The 25,199-nt window shown below is 41.2% G+C and overlaps 2 protein-coding genes across 2 annotated transcripts; one reads left to right on the forward strand and one right to left on the reverse strand.

Moving 5' to 3' along the window:
• Positions 1–1,300: 1,300 nt before the first annotated feature.
• LOC141008179 (E3 ubiquitin-protein ligase TRIM21-like) lies at positions 1,301–2,938 on the forward strand. The gene has a single exon (XM_073480427.1). The coding sequence runs from the start codon at positions 1,301–1,303 to the stop codon at positions 2,936–2,938; it is 1,638 nt and encodes a 545-aa protein (XP_073336528.1).
• A 5,458-nt stretch (positions 2,939–8,396) lies between these two features.
• On the reverse strand, positions 8,397–19,340 carry LOC141008112 (tetraspanin-8-like). The gene is made up of 9 exons (XM_073480335.1): positions 18,942–19,340; positions 16,698–16,754; positions 13,916–14,035; positions 13,362–13,436; positions 12,578–12,673; positions 11,702–11,824; positions 11,097–11,129; positions 10,927–11,010; positions 8,397–9,563 (listed from the first exon to the last, which is right to left on the reverse strand). Exons 1-9 carry the CDS (start codon positions 18,999–19,001, stop codon positions 9,471–9,473), a joined length of 741 nt encoding a protein of 246 aa, XP_073336436.1. The 5' UTR covers positions 19,002–19,340; the 3' UTR covers positions 8,397–9,470.
• Positions 19,341–25,199: the final 5,859 nt, after the last annotated feature.

Raw genomic sequence — 25,199 nt, forward strand, 5'->3', positions numbered from 1 at the left:
TGTGTGGGTTCAAATATGACTAACACTACTTTTACACTAAAATACATTTTTGGTGTAAAAGTAGTTTTAGTCATATTTTTTTGTTTTCTGGTGTCACGTCCGACATCACATCATCAAGAATATATGGGACCTCTTTGAGAGACAAATCCTGAGACAGACTGAAAACACAAATCAAGCAGGAGCATTTTTGACTGAACTTGGACCTGAACCAGAACAGAAGAGGAATGAAGCATTAAGAAATGTGACAAGCTTCCCGCCAGCAACACCCAAACTGGTTTGCCTGCAGAAAGAAGGCGCAGCAACACTGAAGACATTCTTCATTGTCGTGACAGAGCTGTCGTCCTGCACAACAAGGAAAGACCTATTTCTGAGAAAGTTTCCACTCTGTTCTGACATCTTCATTGGAAATCAGTGAGTAACGTTGGTATTTTATTGTTTTAAAGCCTTTCATGTATGAATTATTAAACCGCAAGTAATAAAGAACAATTAATTAAAAGAAGTCATGCCATTCCTTTCACAAAAAAGGTGATATTTTGAAGGAGTTATGTAAATGTCCAGTGCAGTGAAGACACCATTCATTAACAGTGATTCAGAAAAAAAAAACTGTTGCGAGAGGGTATATTCTGCCTGTTGGACCCACTTTTAAGTGAAAACTATTCAATATTGCTGTGAAATAAAGCTATTCAATTGTAAATTATATATTCATCTTTAACAAAACATACAACATTAGGCAGAATCTAAATACAGAGAATATTCCCTTTGGTGCATAACATCCACTGGAGTGCAAAAATGTATTTTCATTCACACAAAAAAAATGAACAGGTAAAATGTTATTAATTAATTAATTATTATTGTATAATAATATTTCTATCACCTTATTCAGCTGTTCTTTTTACTTGTCTTGTTATCCACAGACTCAACAAACAAATTAACCTAAAATCATAAAAACACATTTATTAGTCTTTTACAAGTCTTTTGTTTGTATTTCGTTAAGTAAGTGATTTCAAAGAAGATTCTGATGCAGCCAGTTGTAGTAAACAATGGGTCCCCATTTGTTCTTAAAACAAGGGCATGCAAGTATAATAATGTGGACCCGTCTCTGAGCATCCTCTTTTTATTTTGTACTCACACTGAAATAGTGAACATGCTAACATACAATTATTCTGAAAGATTTTAGGTAATTAACTGATTATCCAGCTTTAACATTTTGCAGCAGACATATCAATTTATGTTTGATATAAGTATTGACATGACAGTGTTATAATGTAATGCTTTATTCTTTTGGTTTTAGAGTGTCACCATGTCGGCTGCCAGCTGTCTGCTAACTGAAGACCAGCTTCTCTGCGGCATCTGTCTGGATGTGTTCAATCATCCAGTCACTTTACCATGTGGACACAACTTCTGCAAAAAATGCATCATGCAGCACTGGGACAGCAGCACCAACTGTCAGTGCCCCTCATGCAAAGAATCCTTCTATAAAAAGCTTGACCTGCGAGTCAACACTTTCATATCTGAGATGGCGACTCAGTTCCGACAGTCAGCTGGACGGAGTAGCTGCCAGGTTGCCAAATCAGGAGACGTTCCCTGTGATGTCTGCACCGACACCAAAATGAAAGCTGTGAGGTCATGTCTGGTGTGTTTGGCATCCTACTGTGAGACTCACCTGGAGCCTCATCTGACGGCGTCACGCCTGAAAAAACATCAGCTGACTGATCCTGTGGAGAACCTGGAGGGCAGGATGTGTACGATTCATGATAAACCTCTAGAGCTGTTCTGCAAGACCGACCAGACCTGCGTCTGCATGCTATGCCCCGTTTTAGACCACAAGTCACATGAAGTCGTCCCGCTGAAAGCACAATTTGAGAAAAAGAGGGCCGAGCTGGGGAGGAGAGAGAATGAAATCCATCGAATGATCCAGGACAGACGACTGAAGATTCTGGATATCAAACACTCTTTAAAGCTCAGTAAGGAAGCTGCAGAGAGGGAGATGGCAGATGGTGTTCAGGTCTTCACCACTTTGATGGAGTCTTTGCAAAGAGCCCAGGCCGACCTCATCGGGATGATTGAAGAGAAGCAGGAAGAGACAGAGAAAGAGGTCAGAAGTGTCATCCGAGAGCTGGAGCAGGAAATCTCTGAGCTGATAAAGAAACGAGCCGAGCTGGAGCAGCTCTCACGCTCAAAAGACCACCTCCACTTAATCCAAAACTTTGCATCCTTGGATGCCTCAGTACGCACCAAAGACTGGACAGAGGTCAACGTGGATCTGCCATCATATGAGGGGACTGTGAAGACAGCTGTGGATCAACTGGAGGAGACTCTTGGCAAAGAGATCAAGAAGCTGCTACACGTGGCCGAGCTACACAGGGCCCAGCAGTTTGCAGTGGATCTGACTCTGGATCCTAATACAGCACATGCTGCTCTCGTCCTGTCTGATGACGGCAAGCAAGTACATCATGGTGTTAAAAAGAAGAATCTCAAAGACACATCTAAGAGATTTAATCCTAGTTGTTGTGTCTTAGCAGAACAGAGCTTCTCCTCTGGAAAATTCTACTTCGAGGCCGAAGTTAAAGACAAGACTCGATGGACTTTAGGAGTGGCCAACGAGTCGATCAAAAGAAAGGGAATAATCCCGCTGTGCCCAGATAACGGCCACTGGACTGTGTGGTTGAAGAATGGAGAAGAGTATGCCGCTCTTGTTGGCTCTCCTCTCCCTCTCACTGTAAACTCGAAGCCTGAGAAGGTGGGAGTGTTTGTGGATTATGACGAGGGTCTGGTCTCCTTCTATGACGTAAATGCTGGGGATCTTCTTTACACATTTGCTGGCTTCTCCTTCACTGAGAAGCTGTACCCGTTCTTCAGTCCTGGTCTTAATGATGATGGCATAAACTCCGCCCCTGTGATCATTTCTAAAGTGAATCACACTGATGTTTTGATTTGATCTTGTGTGATGCAGTGATCAAGCCTTCATACAAATTCATGGGCCAAGGAATTGCAGTTCAACTCTGAATGTTTATGCAGAGAGTTTGAAGTTAATAACTTTGTGGTTTTTCGGTTTTGGCTACTTGAAAATTGCAAGCCAGCACTGTCTGAGACGACACCGCAGCCCACAAGGCAACAGTGGCGATGGCTGCCATCCAGGAATGCAGATTTGAACTCATCCAACACCTGCCCTGCACCTGATTTGACACCCTCAGACTGTTTCCTCTTCTAAGGGCATTTTAAAACATGCATTGTTTAGTCTGGTTAAATAGGCTTCAGTTTGTTTTGTCTATATCTGAACATGTACGACCTGATATCGCTGCGTTGACCTTGTTCCCAGAACATCATAATTAATGTTGTTCCAGGACCATTATTGAAACTGATCGATGATGTTTTTGTTGTGCCATAGCTTAGCGACTCAAAATAAGCAGATAGGAGAAGTTATCCTTTCCCCCCTGGAGTTTTTAACCCAAAGCATGTTTTCCTAAACCAAACCAAGTGTTTGTCAAGGTGCAAAGAAAGGGACCCAAACGCAAGATACAGGCAGACAAGTGCTGAACAAAAGGGGAGCATAAAATCCAAAATCCAAAAAAAAGTAAAAAGCAAAAGGCAAAGTACAAACACGAGGAATAAAAACCAGAAACAAATCATGGAAGAAGGGACACAAAGACACAGGAACAGGCTCAGAGACACTAAACAGACGAACTGACAAAGACAGCAGGGAGCACACAGACTATATACACAAAGGCTGATTAACTAATAGGACACAGGTGAACACAAAAAAAGGGCGGGAAATCACACAAAGGGAGGAAATGACAAGCAAAACATGACACATGAGGGCAGAACTTCAAAATAAAACAGGAAAAAAAAACACAACTGAGTATTTCAGTCCCCTAAACCGAACCAACCGTAAAGCCCTAAAAAGAAACAGAAAATTGAAAAACAGAAAGTGAACTCAGTGGATAAATAATAAGGGAACAGTATAATAATACAACATGCTCCAGGTGGAGTTGGTAAGTTGAAATGATGGTCCTCGAACAGCGTTCATTGTTAATTAACATTTGAAACACCAACTGAACACCACCATCAAAGACCCTTTACGACACCAGCTCAGAGGATTAAACTGTATGTAGATGATGTGGTTTTGTGAATGCCAATAATTAACGTGTTTTATGAAACAACAGTGTAATTTGTGCATTCTGGCAGGGCATGCATAAGGTTATAGAGTGTGATTAAGATTAGGATTCTGTTTGTGTTTGATGTAATACAGTGAACAATGAAAGAAATGTATGTAATTGATAAATGTACTTTTTCTTTGAAGCTAAGAGCAGATTTGAGTCATATTTGGTTTAACGGATGTTTTCGTGCAATAGAAACCTGCTGTATGTAACTCTTCAGGGTTTATATAATGGATTCAATAATTACCCTAACATTGTTTTCTAAAAGAATTCAACGGCTGTGACGTTTTTTTGCTACCAACCTTTTTTCTGTTTACATTCTATGATTTTGCCTGATTTTTGGGGGATTGTTGCAGCCTAACGCTCCTGATTTCACAGCATGTTTCAGAAAGACTTGTAATGTATGTTGAAATGCTTTTAAGTGTTTTATTTTGTTTGTTTGTTTGTTTGTTTGGCAATTAAATTGTGGGAAAATTCATAAATTGTTAAAAACAAAACAAAACAATTTCATCAACTCATTCACTGATTCAGACCAGAGCAAACAAACTCGGGCTGGGTGATACGGCTTCAAAATGATATTGTGATATTTTTCAACCCAACTGAGAGAATACATTTTATTAAAGTATGTTAGTGCAAGTTAAACATTTCTTTTTAATTCTTTCTTTTGTTTAGGTTGAATTTTCTATTTCTCTCTTGTCACAACGCTGTGTTTATGTTCTGGTTAAGTTCAGACACTAAAACCACTTGGTTAGGGTTAAAAAACATCATGGTTTGGCTTCAAATACGTGTTTTGGTTGCCATGATCATGGATGGAGATGTTTTAGTCACCACAAAAACAGCTGGAAATGTTTCCAGCTGTCCTTAAAAATATCCAGTGGTGCAACTGGAACCGCAGCTGTCTTGTTGGCTGTTGATACAATTTTGTAGGAATGACACATCAATTATAATTAGTAATGTGGTTATAATGACTCTGTGTGTAAAGACAAGTATTCGAACAAGTAGAACAGTCTGATATGTTCAGAAAATGACATCACTTTACTGTAATGAGCCTTTAAAACCAGGAGAAGACAACGCTGATGTCAGATTATGATTTAACAAATTATCTCAACCTGCCTGAAGACAAACTACAGGTTTGCTTGCAGTACGCTCTGACCAGGCCTCTCTCACAGCAGATATGTGACCGAGCAGGAAACTCACAGGTGTTACCAAGAACATCAACAATGACTCCGCTCTGTTCTCACTAAGCCGTGACAGCGTGGCAGCGAGCCAGCGTGAAAGGACCCTGAAACTAAAGAAGATGAAATTCGGCCTTCATTCGTTTAGTGCAGCTGTTTCATCCTCATCTGACTTTCACCGTCACGCACATCCTTTAAGATAAGACCGACTGTTTAAGAGTCTCTTGTTCTGAAGCTGGTACGGCTACATTGATCACTTATTACTGTATGTTTGTAGACAGCCTGCACACCTGCAGGTCTGAGTATGTGCTTTGAAGATGAAGGAATTTGCAGCAGGCATCTCACCGCTGCTGCCAGCATTATTTAACGCCATTGTTTGGCTGCCATCACATTGACATACATTATACATCATATAAGGTCCTCGCTGCTGCAATTTGTACCAGCTTCAGCCATGAGAGAGGAATCGGTTCACTGGCAGTTGTCCAAACAGGATGAGATAAAAGTTTGTCCAAGTCGAGAGTGGATAAAAACACTTTTCTGAATGTTTAAAAAGGAGAAAGTGAAAAATCTGAACAATTCATTTGAGCCTCGCAACAGATGTCAGGTGGTTTCCCAGAATTCAAGCTACAGATTTAAACTGTGAAGCAGATGAGTCGAACAGTGTGTCAGATAAAGTTACCTCAAACGCCAGTTAGAGAAGATAATGATGAGACGTCCGGACTTTGCAGCAACAAGTCAAATCAGGTTCAGGCGTCAAACATTTAAAAGGTTTCTGAGCACGGGAGCTGAAACCAGGCGGTATGAACAGGCTGTACTGCCAGACTGATTGTAATCTCAGAGTTTATAAGAGGAAGATACAAACGTCTGGAAAGGAATAAAAGCTGTTGTACTTTATGTGGTGATAATTGTCTGAGGGGAGAATATCATGTATCAAGTATAATCGATAATAGAAAGAAATTCATTTTGGAGTAATGTTCTGCCTCTCTTAATAACTTGGCTTGTGCCGGGAGTCTACTGTGGTTGTTTACTATCGTATCATGTTTTAGTGTTGCAGCGGTCGAGAGTAGATTAAAAAGTTGCGCATCAGTGCGACGACAGAGTTCTGATCGTTGTGGTCCATTATAGCGTAGCTGTTGTTGTTCACACTTGTCCGTCTGCGCAAAGTTTTTAAAATTGCGATCGTGTCACAAGCGTGAGTTCGAAGTTCAAAGATGAAAAGGTTGATGTATCGCAGCGGGTGTGATTCCATCGTAATAAGGGATGGAATGGGCATTACTGGTCCTGTTTTAGTCTCGATTATTCTCCATGCATGCAAAAAAACCCAGAAACTTTGCGTTAATTGTGCTTGAAAAAACGTATTTCCCGTTCGTCTGTAATTATGGACACGTTGCAAAATTGTGTGGAAACGAGCCACAAGTCCTTCACACCAGACCTGGAGTCAGTTTTACATTTAGTTTGCTCCTCAGAGAAAATCGATGGATACAACAAATCCTCTCACCGTGGACTCCTCGTATGAATGTGTTCACATGAATGCTCTGAAAACACTGTGTCATCATTTGTGATGTAAAAATGATGAACCGACGTCATCGCTGTTGACTCGTACCTGAACTCATACCGTCCTGCTCACTTCACCCTGAGCAGCCGTCGGACGTTTCTCCCTCTGAGCGCTGGCAGCTGTGCACTTTATGTCCATTAATCTCCAGCTAAAGGCCGGCGGTGCAACGTAAAGCAACAGACACAATCCCAAACATGAGCAGCTGTCTGTGTTTTTATTAAGTCTGCAGCCTCTTGCTGATTTGAGTGTTTGTCGCCCTCAGATTGTATTAGTCACAGTTATTTCTTCTCATAAGCATGTGGATGGTTTTAATACCTGGATGTTTTATCACCAGGATGTCCAAACTGAAATTTCTTGATCCACCGAACTGTATTTTTGCCCGTCAGATTACCGTCCTGTAAGACTGCGTTTTAAAAAAGATGTTTTTAATTCCTGAGAAAATATCCAAGATCAAGGTAACGCTGTCTTTTTGGGAAATGAAAAGTGTGAAGCAGGCGTACGAGAAAATACTGAAGCAAGGACTCATCTGTCAGGGAAAAGGTCCGTGAATTTAATCTTTGTCACCTGCTCAGCTTGTGTTTTCCCTCGCTGCTTTTCTCAGCGCTTTTAAAAGAGCACGCTGTCACCGACTGAAACCATCTCTCACTGTGTTTGTTGTGGTGCTGTTTGATGAACTGAGTGAATAAAGCAGCGGTGACTGAACACAGAGGTGCGTTCAGCTCACCTGACAGCAGTGGCAGTGAAAAAAGATAAGAAATGCTAACTGCTAACACGACTCCTGAGCTCAGAGATCCTCCGTCAGGTTTTAGATTTGTGGATTTTTGCCACAAACACAAAGACGAACATGAGTTTTTGGTGAATCGGTAAAGTGGAGGTGGAGTCTGACTCTGGAGGATCAGACAGATGATACATGAACTGTTTCGCATCAGCTGTTCTCTGGTCTCTGCTGCCATCTAATGGCTGCTGGATTCCTCTGCGACGAAGCACTATATGGCCAAAAGTATGTGGACACCTGGAAATGACTGTATATTTACTCAAGTATTGTAAATAAGTACAAATTTGAGGTATTTGTACTTTCCTTGAGTATTTCCATTTTCTGCTACTTCATACCTCCACTCTGACTCTTTTGTGTCTTTTTTACTCCACTACATTTACTTGATAAATTTAGTTACTCATTACTTTGCAGATTACATGCTGCATCAAAGCCAAAGCAGCACATTTTTAAATGAATGTATTATATTATATTATGTATAATAATAATATATTTATTATTATAATTTTTGAAGTAAAAGCTGCTTTTAAAAAAAATACCTTTCATCCACATTACACTCACTCCTCTGTCATCCATCCCATCTCATCCTGTAGCTTTACTCCAACCCTTCAACCCGTTCATCAGCCCACTTTACCTCCTGCTCGCCCTCTGGATCGACCTCCTTCAACCCTTCACGCGGTGTCAGATCGGCTGAACGTGAGGAAAAACTGATCACAACAGAAAACAAGAGAGCAACGTGGGTATCCAGTCGAGTTTATTTTGAAATTACATGAGTGCAGATTTCACAATGAAACAGTTCCTGTTACAGTATTTGATTTCCGTTTAAATCCTTGTCCCTTTTTTTTTTATTAAGGTGTTGTTCTGTGTTAAATGCCCTGGACAGATGAATTTAAATTCTCATGGGGACATTCGTTAACTGAACCCAGGAGACCTGTGAGGTGATCTGTTTTTACAAGACTGAAGTGTTTACATAGACGTACACGTAGCTTTGGAAAATATGCAAGTTCATTGTCTACATTTTTTACAAGCACAACAACGAGCTGAAGTCTTCGTCTGACGTTATCTTTTTAACCGAGGAAGGTCTGAAAATGTTTCAAATTTAGTGTTGGTGATTGTTTCAGAAATAATGTCGGGGTTACTGACCACGCCCAGAAACAATGAATCTAAGTCTTTATTTGATATCTGCTAACGGACATAAGAGCAATAAAACCTGAAGTTACAACAAGGCAAGCCAGTGACCACAGTTCAAGACTGTGTTTTAACATCTGTAAGCATGAAACCACTGGATATCTCCGACGTGGGAACATAACGTTTAGGCATATGTGAGCCTGAAGCCATTGGATATTTTTATGAGGGCCCAGGATGTTTTGATATTTGTAAGTGCGACTAGTGCTTAAAATTGGAAAATTAGCAGTTTCATGAAATTTTTCTCTATTGGTTTTAAAATGATAACTCTGCTGCCGTGACCTCCTCGGGGTTAATCGAGCTACAGTCAGATGTGGTGAAGGCTGAGCTTCTTTTCTACAAAATGTCTAATAACACATAAGAGATACAACGATTCACAAAAAAATAAATGTTTGTAATATTTTTTACAACAGAAAGCTGGAGGGAGGAAACACTTTCGCTCCCAAGTTAAATCTTCCTGCAGCACGACCTCACCGTCCCTTTTTCTTCTGCTTTCCCTGACGCTCTCTTTAAAATGCAGCGATGTCGTTTAAAAGTAAAGATGAAGAGGTCATGCATTGACCGCTGTGACCTCCTGTTATAGTGTAGAGGTTAAAGGTCAGAGGTCAGGGGGCGGAGGGTTCCCTTCAGTAGCCCTTCATAGCGATGGACGCTCCTCCGGCGCTGTCGTAACGTTTGACCTGGTGGATCATCAGGATGGAGACCAGCAGGCCCATCAGCTACAGAGACAGGTAGACCAACATTAGACGAGCACTCAGACACCTCGGATCCACATCAGAAGCTACAGACATCACAGAGGCAACCATCTGTCCCATCCACACTGTGTACAGTTGCTGTCTGGAGGCCAGCAGCTGTTATAAAGATGTTTTTTTTTCCAGTTAACTGCCTGCATGTTGTTAGTCTGATAGCTGAAGGAGTTGTTGAGCTTTGTGAGTGAAGCTGAAAGGACAAAATACAGCTGCTGGTTCCTGAAAATCAAGTGCTTCTACTGAGATACTCTAACTAATAAACAAGTCTCCTGGATAATTAAACAAAGGAGGTAAACGTTGTGGCCATCGGATCAAATTATTATGACTTTGCATCCGATAAATCAAGATTCATTCTCCAGTTTGGTATAAAGGATTATAGTTTCAGGGGCTAATGCTGAGAACGCAGCCTCGGTACCAAAAGAACCGCTCTGTGCCATCCTTTATAATCGTCAACCTTCTGTTGAGATACCGAGCACACTGATCGGACACTAAAAGGTGGAGTTAGTGAACACGGGTGACCCAAGACTCTTCTTTTTGTTTTACTTCATCTAATACTAGCTGAAGGGTTGAACAAGTACGAGGCTGGGACGAGTATCAGGTACAGATAATGTACTTTTTACAGGTATCAGTGTCATCTGCGTATAATTTAGTAGCTGACTGAAGTTTATTCATTCAAGTTAACCTGACGTGAGACTTGCTTGTCTTTTACTTGACTCAGAACATCTTTACAAATACATGACCTGCTAGTGACTTGCTAAACATTCTCGTAAAGTAAAGTTAAGATTAAGACTTTGTCGTTACAGTTGGGAACGACACACTTCACCGTGGTCTCTTCCGAATCTGGAAGAGGACTGATCGAAACTGTTGTCAAGTTTCTCAGAGTTTGATATCTGGCTTCGATTTGCTGTTCAGTGACGGCTCAGTGATTGGACGTTTCCACCAAAAATGCATTTTGGGACTTTAATCACACAGGCTTGAACCTTTTAAACTTTATTTTTAAAAAGTAAGATTTTCTAACACAGGAGGGTTTAATGTACGTCCAAGACTAATGATGAGCGAGAAAACCGTTATCTGTGTCCGTACTCTGGATGGACGGAGCTTAAACCAGAAGAGGGTGGGACTGACCAGAACACAGAACACAAAACCAGCAGAACTTTAAGTTTCTTTATAAATTTGACTAAAATGAACTTATGTCAGCGACCACGTGAGGATTTTCCTTCGTTACGAGTTCGGATTTTGACACATTTTGTGTTTTTTGTTGACATTGTCTTAATAAACAACGCAGTCTGAGAACGTGTCAAAAACAACAGGAGAGAATAAAAGCATAACTTACTGCGGTAACAGCAAATCCAAAGAATATGCCCATGGCGATCCGGAAGAAGAAGTCGGCCCACGGCATGATGAAGTCACCGCATGACTGCAGGAGAGGAGACAGAGACGCGGTCATAATCTGGACACATCACTGACTGGTAGCTTAGATGGGTTGATTGATTCATTAAATACCTGTGAATAGACCTGGTCCGGGCCGGAGATTCCCTGCAAGAAAACAAGAGCAAAATAAGTTCATCATAAACACACACTGATGCTTATGGATCGTCACCCTGGGCTCTGCTGGGTCATTGCTGTCCTCTGTTTCACTATTTCCTTATATCTGTATTTCTGTAAAATCTGATGCTTCTTCGCTCTGATCTTTTCTGTTTTACTGCTTGGCGATGCCTCGTCCTGCTCAGTCGTCTCCTGGATCCACACACTTTACGTATATTATAATTTGTATCAGATATTCTGTCAATGCAACTTGTAAACTGTGATTTTGTTGTTCTGTTCTGTTCATCTATTGAGGCAATGTGATTGTGGGCAATATAAATAAAATTGATTTGATTTGATTTAAACAGATAAAGAAACACAGACTGCTGCTTATCTTCTGTCAAATATCACAAAATGCAAAGAACGATGAGACTGGGGAGTGTGTCAGGTTGTCAGGAAGCATCTGAAACCATTTTTCTTTTGTTGGGGGTGCTGTGTCCAACAATTTTGCTAACTTTCCAAAACCAACAATCTGGTAATCACCGCCATTTAACATCAGCGATTTCCGTTTTACGGGAACAAACCTGAGGCTTGGCTTTACATGAAGAGCTTCCAAATCCTGAATAACCACGTCCAGAGGAGCAGGCGCAGGAGTCGGGGATCCTATCACCCCAGTCCGAGACGCTCACCACTCCACAGCACTGGAACTGCAATCACACCAGAACCAGTTATAACAGCTGGAAATGGTCTCCAACGGGACCTGCACTGTTACTGTAGATATCAATAATATTAAAGGTGCAATATGGAAGATTTTTTTTTAAATCCACTATGAACTATAAACAAAATGTGAAGAAATCACAGTTATGATGTGAGGAGGTCTGTGTATTGTGTTGCAGAGAGATCTATTGAAGTTAGCATGCTAACCAGCTAGCCCCGGCCCATCCTGCTCCAAAACTCCTGTGCTAGTGCTAGTCCGGCCCGCTAGCTGCACAGCTAACTGAGTTAATGGTAGCTACAGTTAGCGGCTACTGATACGCTGCCACGTATTTATTTTGAGTATAAATTCAACAGGTTCAAGACATAAACAACAAATTTAAACATATTTTAATTACTGTATATCCTCACAGTGGGTGTGTTTAGCTCATTTATGTATATTTTTGCAGGGCTTTTATTTTTAATTTCTCTTGTTTTATGACTATATTTTAATTACAAATTCTCAGTTTAGCATAAAATTGTCTGTATCACAGAGGAAAGATGTTTGTAGCTGCAGGACCAAGACTGGTTGGACTTTACAGTACGTTGTTGTAAAAATAATGAATTGCTGACTTTTTTTAACATTAAGAGGCTGTTATTGTGACGGTAATCATCAATGTGAAACTCTTAACTGTAAGAAATGTGATTATGTGAAGGTTTTCTGCAAGCATTCATCATAGACATCGACAATGTAAAGAAAACATTACAGTTTGCTGCAGCGCTTCGAGCAGGTCTCTCGTTTCCTTGTCTTGCATGAAGGGCTGAGCCACCTCAGAGGAGGCGTCCTCCAAGCTTGATTTCAGCTGGAAAAAAACAACGTTGTCATCATCAAGAAAGAAATGTTAGAAAACATTCGAATCAAGACAATGAGAGAACACATTAGCATCACGGTGGCAATAGGGAGAATTTGTTAGCATCACAACAGGATAAGGTAGACTGAGAAACAGATAATAAATGAACCAGAACTAGTATTATGGTAGAAAGACACACAGTGGTAGCAACAAGTTAGACCAAAAATATTAGCATATGGCTACAGAGCAGAGTAGGAAGTGTTAGCATCAAGCAAGAGCAAAAAATGTAAGCAGGTAGAGAAGAGTAAGCAGTGGTAGAGTTGAAATCATAACGTTAGCATCAAGAGAGCAAAAAACGTTAGCATAGAAAGAATGGTCAGCAATGGTAGCGTCAAGATAAGAGTGTCGGCATCAAAAGAGCGAAAACCATTAGCATACAGAGAAAAGTAATCAAGAGGGTCAAGATGAGAGTGTTAGCATTAAGGTAGAGTTAAAAACGTTAGCATACAGAAAAGAGTAAGCAAAGGTAGCGTCAAGGTACAGACTATATACGTAGAGGCAATTTAGCATTTTTGGCATCAAGAAAATTGTCAAAATAACCAAAGGAGAGAGTAATAGATACAGAGACAGAAGGAACAATAGGATCAAGACACAGAGACGAACACTTGATAGATCAATAGATGGTAGCTAGATAGATGACCTTGTTCCTTGTGACAACGATAATGATGCCAAAGATCATCATGATGACCATTCCAATCGCCATGAATCCTGCAAACTGTACATGAAAACAATATGAGCAATATTCACAGACACCATGACCGGTGGCACAATAAAATGCCGGCATTTCACATTTAAGCAAACCACAGATACGTTTGTGTCGTATCACGTCCACGTCATACGAGCTGGCTTTTATGCTGTGAGGTGGAGGGGATGATGGTGACGTGACAAGCCAGAGACCACATGTTCGTGCTAACGTTCGTAGCATGAAACCACCGGGTGTTGTTTTACGAGACGTCAGGACATTTTACAGTCTTGAACCAGGTGAGCGAACATGATCTTTTCCTAACCAAGTGGTTTTTGTGCGTCCCAAACTATAACACAAACATATAGTTGTAACATGTCTGTGGTTTGCAGAAATGCACATTTCCGACATTTATTCTAGCGGTCGGGTTGATCACGACAGAATGATCAAATAAACAAAAAAACCCTGATATGCAGTTAATTCCTCTGTTTGACGTGGACTCTGGTACTTACTATTTTGAGGACGAGGACTTTCTCAGAGCAGCCTGCGTAGATTCCCAGGACGGAGATGCCGAGGACGCCGATGGCAAACACCCAGCTCCACGCCAGATTCGGAGTCCCGACTGCAGACAGCTGCTCCGCCACCACACAAACACAAACACAAACACTTAATTACTGCAAAGCTTTCGTTTCAAACTGCAACAAAACACATTTTGTTTGAGAAAAGAAAAGTTTGAGAATTTTTTAACAATTAATTCCAGTTTTAAAAGGACAAGCTTTCTTTTCTTCAGGAACCAAAATGTTGTTTACTGCCAAATAAGAGATATTCTTCATGTACAGCAGCATCTCAAATGGCCGACATCCATGAACATTAGCTAACCAGAGTAGCTTAGCTCATTACTAATATTAGCTAACGTTAACTTTGCTAACACTAGCCAGCCAAGGACGTTATATTACATCTGGACACAGCGTTGGAGGTGGAGCCCCGCTCATTCCTACGAAAGCTGCTCGGTGCGCACTAGAGACTTCCTCCAACCGAGCCGGCTAACTTCCAGTTTAGCGCCCGACTAACTTGAATAGAGATAAAATAATTTAATCGTGCGGCTCTTCTAGACTTTTATTGGATCAATTGGCTCAAATTCTGACAGTGAAGCGAGTCATTTCTCGGCAGTTGTGACGCTCAAAAAAATGTATCTGCCATTTTACAGACGCTTCTTTCACAATGTTAGCACGTGATGTTGTAATTACACAGTTTAAGAACGATAAAGAACGATTTGTCTTCAGAAAAATGTTGTAAGACCTTGAATGTTTTTGACAGAGAACATTTTCAAAGGAACTTTATCTGCTGAACGTCAGTGAACATGTCTTCACAGAGGAAGAGTCCAGGCTTGGTTGAGGTGTTTTCATTGGATTTGCTGGCAACAAGAAGAATATAGTATATCCTTAAATACATTCACCAGTTAAATATAATTACATTCAATTGAAACCAGCTTTGTTGGTAAGGCTCACACTGGTGTCCTCTGTCTTTGACTGTCTTTGTGTAATTTCCCACCGAAAACATTTTCCTTCCCACGTGCCCACGCTGCACAGAGGACCGTCAGTGTGTGCATCAAGTTTCATCAACAGCTGCACTCCACAAAATGGCCGATGCAAACCTGATTGATGATTTGCTTTTGGCAGCGGTAATGGAAAGTACATTTGATTTGTTAAAACAATGAGCTAAAAGGCTGCATGCCATGAGGAGTTTTTCTTTTTTTTGTTTTGTCACGCTGCCAACAGCCTCTCAGATCTGATAACTTTGTCACAGACCTTCCTGTTTTCTCTGCGGCAGAGAAAGTCGACTGAGCGAGTGGAAAAACTGCTGCATGTGTTCTTCATTAAGAAGAGAAATCAAAGTCTCCGCTACGTCTTGGCAGCTCGCCTCCTTATAAACACTTACAGCCCCTCAACGTTTCTAAACAGGTATTCTGTATTCTCTGCAGGATTACACACGAGACGTCCTGACTCAAACAATCAGACATTATTTTCACAAAACAGCTGCTTTTGTTTTCACTGAAAGACCTGACGACCAAATCCGGACTGATGCAGTTTTTATCCTGCTGGTTTTAAAAGGTTCTTTAAGGTTACAGTAAAATATGAATCCCAGATGGTTTATTTTGAAGTAATCAACAGAAACAAACCCTCTCTGCTTTTCTCCAAACTGACACTTGATTGATTTAATTGCTCACATGTGACTCAGTTTCCCTTATTTCACCCCGCGAGTCACGTTACAGTAAATCTGCAGCTCGTCCTGCCAACAGGCTTCCCATCATGGGAGGCTGCGAGCTAATGTTTGGCAGCGACCGTCGATCTGACAGAGATAATCAACGAGGACAGAATTCATCTGGTGGATTCATGAGGTGATGTTTTCCTGACCAGCGGCCGTCACAGTGGACGTAGTTTAATGCTGACATAGCGAGAGAAAGTTCAGAGAGTGAGAGGGAAGAAAAGAGTCTGACACATTCAGACCGAGCGGAAACAACTTTCTCCCCACTTGTGTTTTACAAATAGTTGTAACTGATGTTATCGCCGTCACAATCGTATCGTTTCCGTTTTCCTCAGAGTCACAGCCGCCAACAGCTCGGGACAAAATGGAGACAAATAAAGCAGATAGAAGCGGCGCCAGGCTGCCGGCCCGGCTTCAGAGACTTTGTGCCCAGTAGAGACAGAACAGCACAGTGAACGTGGGCTTTACAGGAAACTGATCTAAAAGCCAGTGGTGTTTTATATCGTCCAATCAGCATTAACTTCATAATGATACAAAACAAATCTACTTCCAGGTTTAGTAATGAGATATAAAGTTAACTAGTGAGAGTTGGAGGTGCTGGTACACAGATCTTTATCCTCGTAAATTGCCCGTGAAAGCAGCTTATTACAACTCATATTGAAGTCTGTCGTAAGGCAACGACCTCTAGTGGCTGCAGTAATTATTACGGCAGCAAAGGAGGAAGTCAGGCGAAAAAGTCTGAATAGCGAAGGAGGTCGAAGTTGATGGTCGGGGTAAAAAATCTCAGGACTTCATCCAGGAGGTCGCTGCTCGTGTCCAGTGTGAAACCAAACGTCCACAGAGACTCAGATTTTAACTTAAGTTACAAACGTAACATCAGAACGTTTGTAACTGAAATTACAAAAGTGAGAGCGAGCAATTTAATCTTACTGCATCTGGTCTTTATTTGACTGAGATTACCTTTATTACATTTAAAAAATGCATTAATACGTGATTATGACACAATGGATTACAGTTGTTGTTGTTTACCTGGTGGTTGTAGGCGCTGGACTTCACCGCCGCGAGGATCAGCAGACATCCGAAGATCTGAGGACACATCACGTTAGTTAGATCACAGCTCAGAGTGCAGAGGCTGGAACATGCCGACAAATATTTATTCTTAAAAACAACAAAAACAACTTAATAAATCTGAATAAAGAGAAGAAGAAGTGTAAACAGGACAAAAAGGACGGAGCAAGAATCGACTGAAAATGAGACGACGCGTTTATAAACATCATCACGTTTAGTTAAACTTTGTCAAACCCACAAAACTTTAAAAGTATCCAGAAGTCCAACGAGAACACATGAATCAGATTTAGTGTGTTGAAAGCACAGGAGCACGTCTGTCACGTTTTTTTTCTGTTTACTTCTGTAATTCCTCGTTTGTCCTGAAGTTAAAATAAAAACGTTAAACACAAAAAAATTATACAAATGATGAGTTTGTGAAGCAGATTTCCTAATTTGCGGAGCAGGACCCCCCACGGAGGGCGCAGAGCCGCGGTGATGATGATGATGCTGTGGAAAAATGCCGAAACTGTTTGTGAAGCACTGCTTTAAAGTCACTGTTTACATTTTTGTGTCTTTAAAAAGGTTAAAAAATTGTACATTAAGTTATTAAGTAACACGCGAGATGATCTGTTTGTTGTTATCCAGCTCTTTTTAAAGGACGTCACAGTCACAGCGAAACAGCTGTCGTGACGTGTTTCAGAGGAAAATGGAAAATGGGCAGTTTGGTTACAGAAAGGATTTTTTTTTTCCAGCTCTGATACAAACATTCACTTCCTCCTGTGACTCTGCTCTCTGAGCGAGGTGGGGTTAGCTGGTCAACCCAGCTCACATTTGACAGGTTAGATATACGTTGTTACGACTCAAAGTTATGTAAGAGGGATTTTGATAGGCTTGAAAAAATACACACTTTGACACACAGTAAACACAGGAGGAGCTTAAACATCTCCTCCAGATCTCTTTCAGGGCATAAAACCACCACATCGTTCGGTTTCCACAGCGTCAAGTGTGTTTACTATCTCTGTTACATCCACATGTGGAGGCAATTAAATCCGTACTAGTGCATGCTGGGACTTTTGTTCAGTCTCTCTGTAATTCCTGCGCTGAGGCACTAGAGGGAGACAGAGCTCATAAAACCGAACCTCCTCCGTCACACCTGCAGACATCTGCTTTAACTTCAGACACCGAACATCACTTGATTATAATTAACATCATCTAATCAAAAAATGTCTCATTTATTGTAAAAATAAATAAATAGATAAATAAATAAACACGAAAAATAAGCCAGCCTCTTTCTCTTTTCATACATTATTAATTGTTTTATTCTGATAAAATGTTTTTTCTGCTGTTTTTCTTTATTTTTCTCAGCAAAAAAAAACAAAACCTAAACTTTCCTGAAAACAAAAAACAGCCCGTTCAAACTCCGCCCTCTTTAAATTGAATCTTTAAAGAAGAAGAAGGAAAAAAAAAAAAAAAAATGTTTCCATCAGCGCTCGGAGCTGAAAACGTCCTCCAGAGGAATGAAACTTCATTAGGGAGAAGAAATGGCGGTTCTGTCGGACGGTGGGGCTGAAACATGACGCCGTCCTCTGATGCACCCCAACACACACACACACACACACACACTCACACACACACACACACACACTCACACACACACACACACACACACACACTGCCTGTTTCTGTTACTGGAAGTGACGGTTTACAGAACATAAACAATAAAAACAAATCTGGTCCGTCTTTCTGTCAGAAAAACATGATTCACAGCTTTATTTGATGTTTTATCACGTTTCATTTTAATCAGACAAAATGACGTTTTTAGTGTTTTTTTTCATATATGTGCTTATTTTAATATTAAAACTTTAAATTTGAAGACTTACAGAAGTTTTTAAGTATCTATTTTCTCTCTTTCTTGTAAGAAAATCCGTATATTTTGCTTTCTTTTGAGCAGACTAGAGTTTTCCACACCCTTTTTCTTGTTTGTAAAAGCTGAAAATCAACTAACTATATTTTTAGTCTTTTTTCTCCACCTGGATGATAACCCATTTAGCAAAAACAACAGGAAAAAAATGATATGTGTTGTTTTTGGTGGATTTGTGCTTTCAGTTTTCTTTTTTTAGTCTTTTTCTCCAAACACAAACACCGAACTCGTGAAAAATAACCAAAAAAAGGAAAGAAATTAAAAAATAAATCATAAATCATCCAAAATTAAGTATTTCCACTTACTGCAAACAGCACATTGAAGAAGATAAAGAGGCATTTCAGGCATCCGTTTATTTTTCCCATCTTCAGTTTTTAAGCACTTGGCTCTCAGAGATGAAGAAGTAAACCTGGTTGCATGTAACACAGCGTGTGTGATGATGTGCCGCAGTGTGTGCTGAGATAAACTGCCTGCTAACACAGAGCTACGTCACACAGAGCTGATCTGCAGTCAAACCGTGGGACCGACTGAGACCTCACGGGACCCACGCAAGACTCTCAGGAACAAGTCTCGGCTTGAAGTCACGCAGAGCTCCCAACCTTCACGCGCCAGTGACTCGTTTGATTTTAAAAGGTTAAAAAGGTAACAACAGATGAGTCATTTGCAAATAACCCTAAGACGTACGAAAGAGAGAAAGGTTATATTCTTTAAAAAGACGTCAGTCGATTGCGGCCTGTGCAAATCAACTTTATCTTGTAGTTGTTCCACATCCAGGATCTGTCCTGACAGTGTGAGAAACAAGAGAAAGTAGTTGACAGATGTAGACAGGAAGTTCACAAGTCGCGGTCAGAGATAAGCTCGTCCATATGCTTTAATATTTATTTTTGTTCACATACCAATGAAAAAGCCAAAACAAACATCACGGATGGTTCTGAAGAGCCCAGCGGCCTTAAGATCCACGCAGCCTCCTCCGGTGTGGATTCTGGACTGAAAGGGATTATACGTAATGTGACTTTCAAAATAAAGCCTGCTGACAGTTTACATAGTCTGACTTATGGACTGTTTTTAAAAACTGCAATCAGCAAAACAGTTACAGCCTGTGAGTGTTAACACAAAGTGGGAGAAGTGGAGGTTGAGAACGGAAACAAAACCACTTGTTCGCCAGCTGCCAAAAAACACACAAAAACAATTTCCTCAGTCAGACAAAGGAATGTGGAATTAATCTGGAAATGGGAATCTTATGGATGTGCAGGAGGACTCAGCGTCTTCCTCTTCTTCTCTCAGTGAAAGCAGTGGATCAGTCTTAACGTGAGTCAGTTGCTTTCACTGCGATGATGTAACATTTGCAGGAAAAGGGAACTTCATCTCGAGAACGCTGCGTCCTCCTCGGGTCAAGAGGGCCACAGGTGTCAATGGATTAAACACGGCAGTCAAGCTGACAGTTTAAAGGCCTTAAAGGTACGAAGCTAACTGCTGTTTGGACCTGTATCATGTTGAGCAGAGTACAGAACGTGATATTAAGTACAAAATACTTGATACTGAGTACAAAATACTCGATACTGGTTACACTAAAGCTGATTAAGTACAAAAAAGTTCATATTAAGTACAAAATACTTGATACTGAGTATGAAATACTTGATACTGAGTACAAAATACTTGATGCTGAGTATGAAATACTTGATACTGAGTATGAAATACTTGATACTGAGTACAAAATACTTGATGCTGAGTATGAAATACTTGATACTGAGTACAAAATACTTGATACTGAGTATGAAATACTTGATACTGAGTACAAAATACTTGATACTGAGTATGAAATACTTGATACTGAGTACAAAATACTTGATGCTGAGTACAAAATACTTGATACTGAGTACAAAATACTCGATACTGAGTACAAAATACTTGATACTGAGTACAAAATACTCAATACTGGGTACACTAAAGCTGATTAAGTACAAAAAAGTTGATATTAAGTACAAAATACTCGATACTGAGTATAAAAATCTTGGCACTGACTACAAATTACTTAATACTGAGTAAACTAAAGCTGATTAAGTACATAAAACTCGACAGCAAATACTAACATTTATTCAATAAAAGGCAATGAAACCAGTTAAACAAAAGACTTTAAACTAAAAGAAAGTGATTCAGTAACAGTTTATTTTCCTTTGTTACAGGCGGGTTGTTGCCTCTCTGAGGCCTCGTGTCCTCTCTAACTGCTCTAGGTCTATGAAGTGTTTACCATAAGTCTGATGGAGGAGACCACACCTCCTCACACCCACCCCCTGTGTGTGTGTGTGTGTGTGTGTGTGTGTGCGTGTGTGCGTGTGTCTGTGTGTGTGTGTGTGTGTGTGTGTGTGTGTGTGTGTGTGTGTGCGTGTGTGTGTGTGTGTGTGGCTCCATCCTTCCTGCTGAAGGCACAGAAAGAATTTGAAGAGAAAGACAATATGCTGCTTGTGCCCAACAACAGCCCTCAGAGCCTCAGAGGGGTGAGGGGTGGACGACACAGCTGAGACAGACGAAGCCAGTGTCAGAACATAAAGTTCTGCCATTCAAACGTGGTGTCAGACTCAAAGAAATGACCATAAAGAAGGAGGGAAAAGGGAAAGACCGGGCTGAACAGAGGAACTGGCATCCCTCCAAACATCCGAGGTGTCACTGAACAAATACAGATGCTGAGAAATAAAACATCCAATCAGCTGCGTTACCAACTTCTACTTGTCCACCCTTAAAGTTAAAGTCAAGAAGAAAAGCTGCTCGTCTTCAGATCAGGACGTAAGGGTAACCTGAGAGGAATCTGGTAGGAAAAGTAAAGTTTGTTGGACGCTTATAAGCAGTGGTTGAGCAACAGCCGAGCTCTTTGGCCCGGTTTTCACTCTCTGCTTACAGTCTGGATTTTCATTCACCAAAGAATGAAACTCAGCCATCATCTCCTCCTGATGATATAAAGTCAGGCTCAGCCATCATCTCCTCCTGATGATATAAAGTCAGGCTCAGTCATCATCTCCTCCTGATGATATAAAGTCAGGCTCAGTCATCATCTCCTCCTGATGATATAAAGTCAGGCTCAGCCATCATCTCCTCCTGATGATATAAAGTCAGGCTCAGCCATCATCTCCTCCTGATGATATAAAGTCAGGCTCAGCCATCATCTCCTCCTGATGATATAAAGTCAGGCTCAGTCATCATCTCCTCCTGATGATATAAAGTCAGGCTCAGTCATCATCTCCTCCTGATGATATAAAGTCAGGCTCAGCCATCATCTCCTCCTGATGATATAAAGTCAGGCTCAGCCATCATCTCCTCCTGATGATATAAAGTCAGGCTCAGCCATCATCTCCTCCTGATGATATAAAGTCAGGCTCAGTCATCATCTCCTCCTGATGATATAAAGTCAGGCTCAGCCATCATCTCCTCCTGATGATATAAAGTCAGGCTCAGCCATCATCTCCTCCTGATGATATAAAGTCAGGCTCAGCCATCATCTCCTCCTGATGATATAAAGTCAGGCTCAGTCATCATCTCCTCCTGATGATATAAAGTCAGGCTCAGCCATCATCTCCTCCTGATGATATAAAGTCAGGCTCAGCCATCATCTCCTCCTGATGATATAAAGTCAGGCTCAGCCATCATCTCCTCCTGATGATATAAAGTCAGGCTCAGTCATCATCTCCTCCTGATGATATAAAGTCAGGCTCAGCCATCATCTCCTCCTGATGATATAAAGTCAGGCTCAGCCATCATCTCCTCCTGATGATATAAAGTCAGGCTCAGCCATCATCTCCTCCTGATGATATAAAGTCAGGCTCAGTCATCATCTCCTCCTGATGATATAAAGTCAGGCTCAGTCATCATCTCCTCCTGATGATATAAAGTCAGGCTCAGCCATCATCTCCTCCTGATGATATAAAGTCAGGCTCAGTCATCATCTCCTCCTGATGATATAAAGTCAGGCTCAGTCATCATCTCCTCCTGATGATATAAAGTCAGGCTCAGCCATCATCTCCTCCTGATGATATAAAGTCAGGTGAAGTCTCGTAGTCCACAGAACATTTCTGGAGCTTCACAGTAAAACAGAGTTGCAGCATTCTGCTGAACACCTGAAGCAGCTGGAGATGATTTAAAACGGAAAAACAACCAGAAAATGTTTTATGAAGTACAAAGTAGCAGAAAATGGAAATACTCAAAGTACAAGAAGATAAATCCACTTTTTAATCCCAAAACTTAAAAAGTAATCTCTGAGCTCTCCTCCCGTCGGTAAACGGCTCCGGATCGCAGCAGAATCTGATGTGACTCCGGGTGTTTATTCCTCCAGAAGGTCCGGCTCTGACCCACACTCTCTCCTCCTGAGCTGGCCGGCTCTGAGTCAGTTTTTTTACTTGCATGACATTATTTAAGTTGCGTGGATTCACGACTTTGTATGAAGTCCTGTGGGTGTTTATTCCTCCAGGTCAGGATCTGCTCACAGACTCTCTCCTCCTGAGGGTCGGCAGTCGTTTGCAGAGAACAAACACGTATTGTTCAGCAGTTTTGGGCAAGTTACTTTCAAAATGCAATATATTACACATTACTAGTTACCTTATGTTACAATATTATTGTCTGCGCAGAGTGATATATTACTTATTACACTACTTTTTAGTTACTTTAAACAATATGCTCAAATAACATCTATAGAACAATTAAACAGCCGAGATGTTTTTAAATAAACGAATGTCACAGTGATGAGCAGGATGTGATATGAGACAGCAGACGTGACTCAAGTCATTCTTTAATAATGATATTACCGAGCCTGTTCAAAAAGTATGACAATGAAATGAATCTGAATTACAATTATTGATATTCAGTGAAAGGAATGTAATCAATTTATAAAAGCTTTTCTATTTCCTAATTTCTTCTCAATCAGGTTCTGACAGCCAGACGTATTTAAAGGATTCATGAATAAACAGAACAAAGTTTGACTCAATGAGAAACTGCGTCCTGTTGCAACAGAGTCGATGTCAGTCGATGCCAAGAATCAAGACCACACCCTTTTTATGTGGAAGTGCAACTGAACAAATTTTTTAAATTTCGCAACACAACATGATCATTGTTCAGATTATTGAGTCATCTGATCTGTGGACTGGGTTCTGATGACCTCTTACAGCTCAGTACTGAAACGTGAAAACACTTCCTCCTCTGTCCGTCCGTCAGTCTGTTCCTTTTTACATGTTGTTGCATTTGCAAAATATGAGATTTGAAAGGGTCTCGTCTCCGAGCCGAGCCGAGCCCGCTGTGGCCTCAGTGGGTCCGCTGTGGCCAGAGACCCTCTCAGCTGGGGCTTCAGGTCGTGGTAGCGAGGAGCTTGATTGACAGGACATTCCCAGTATCCACCTTACCGAGTAATGTGAACACTGACAACGTACATTTAATTTTATATTTAATATCTAAACTGAACACAAACAGGTTATTCAAGTCATCATGTGTCACGTCAAGTCACGAGTCTTTAACTTGGTGAAGGCTCTCAGTCATCCAGGTCCTGGTAATTCTCAGTGCTGTATCGGAGGCAACCTGAAGACGTTTCACCTGGAGTCCAAGAGGAGTCGAGTCCAAGTCACAATGACTCGAGTCCACATCTCTGTCAGTACGTTTCCATGCACACCTAAGTCGAGCTGCGGTCACAGCTCGGTTAGTCCAATTAACTGGACTCCTGCCATTGTCCCAGTATACAAGCACCAGGGAAGAGTCTTTTTATTGACGCAGTATGTCCGACTCCACCACGGTAGGAGGTGACATGCACCGTTTCAGCTAGTTGCTCCTGGACCTTCATCCTGTTGACCTATTACATCACAAACCAAACAAGTCAGGAAGCTGCAGACGGGCCGCACAGCGAACGCTGAAAACATGGGTGACTTTTCAATTTGTGCAAAAATGTGTATTTCTTGCTCGAGCACTCGCCATTTTGACACCTTCATCGTCGTCGTCCTCTTTTGTTTTCCCGGCTTCCTGCTAAGGATTTATGCCATGGACGACTTCATGGTCAAGGTCCGACTGTGGCGCATGCGCAGAACGCCGAGGCCAGTTCTGGTCCGACTAAGTCGTATACATTATCTGGGTGTTTTGGTCCGACTTTTTCTAACATCGTGTATCTGCTGACTGTCTGAAGACACGTTTAGCGTCCTTCTTTCATGTGTTTTGAGACGGTAACCATGAAAACACTTGCAGAAACAGGAAGTCATGTAACTCCAGCACTCTGCAGGGATTTTATGAAATCAGTGTTTGCATACACAGATTTTGGGACAATCACATGACAGTACAGACAAAAGTTAACTAAAACCTACATTTCTTCCTAAATAACTCAAGTCCAAACAAACACAGAGGACATATGTGCTGATTTAATTTCATTATAGTGGAGCCGAGCCTGAAGCAGCTGCAGTTAGTTGGTGTTGATGGTTTCTTCCCGTCCAGTCTTATCAGACACCTGCAGACCTATCAGTGTCCTGGATTCTCGCCGGCTGTGCTGTCAAAGAAACTGCTCCGTCTGGAGTTTGTCTCTGCGCTCAGGAATGTGCAGGTCTGTG

This window comes from Pagrus major, chromosome 14 (assembly GCF_040436345.1).
Source record: "Pagrus major chromosome 14, Pma_NU_1.0".
In the NCBI taxonomy this organism is placed as follows: Eukaryota; Metazoa; Chordata; class Actinopteri; order Spariformes; family Sparidae; genus Pagrus; species Pagrus major.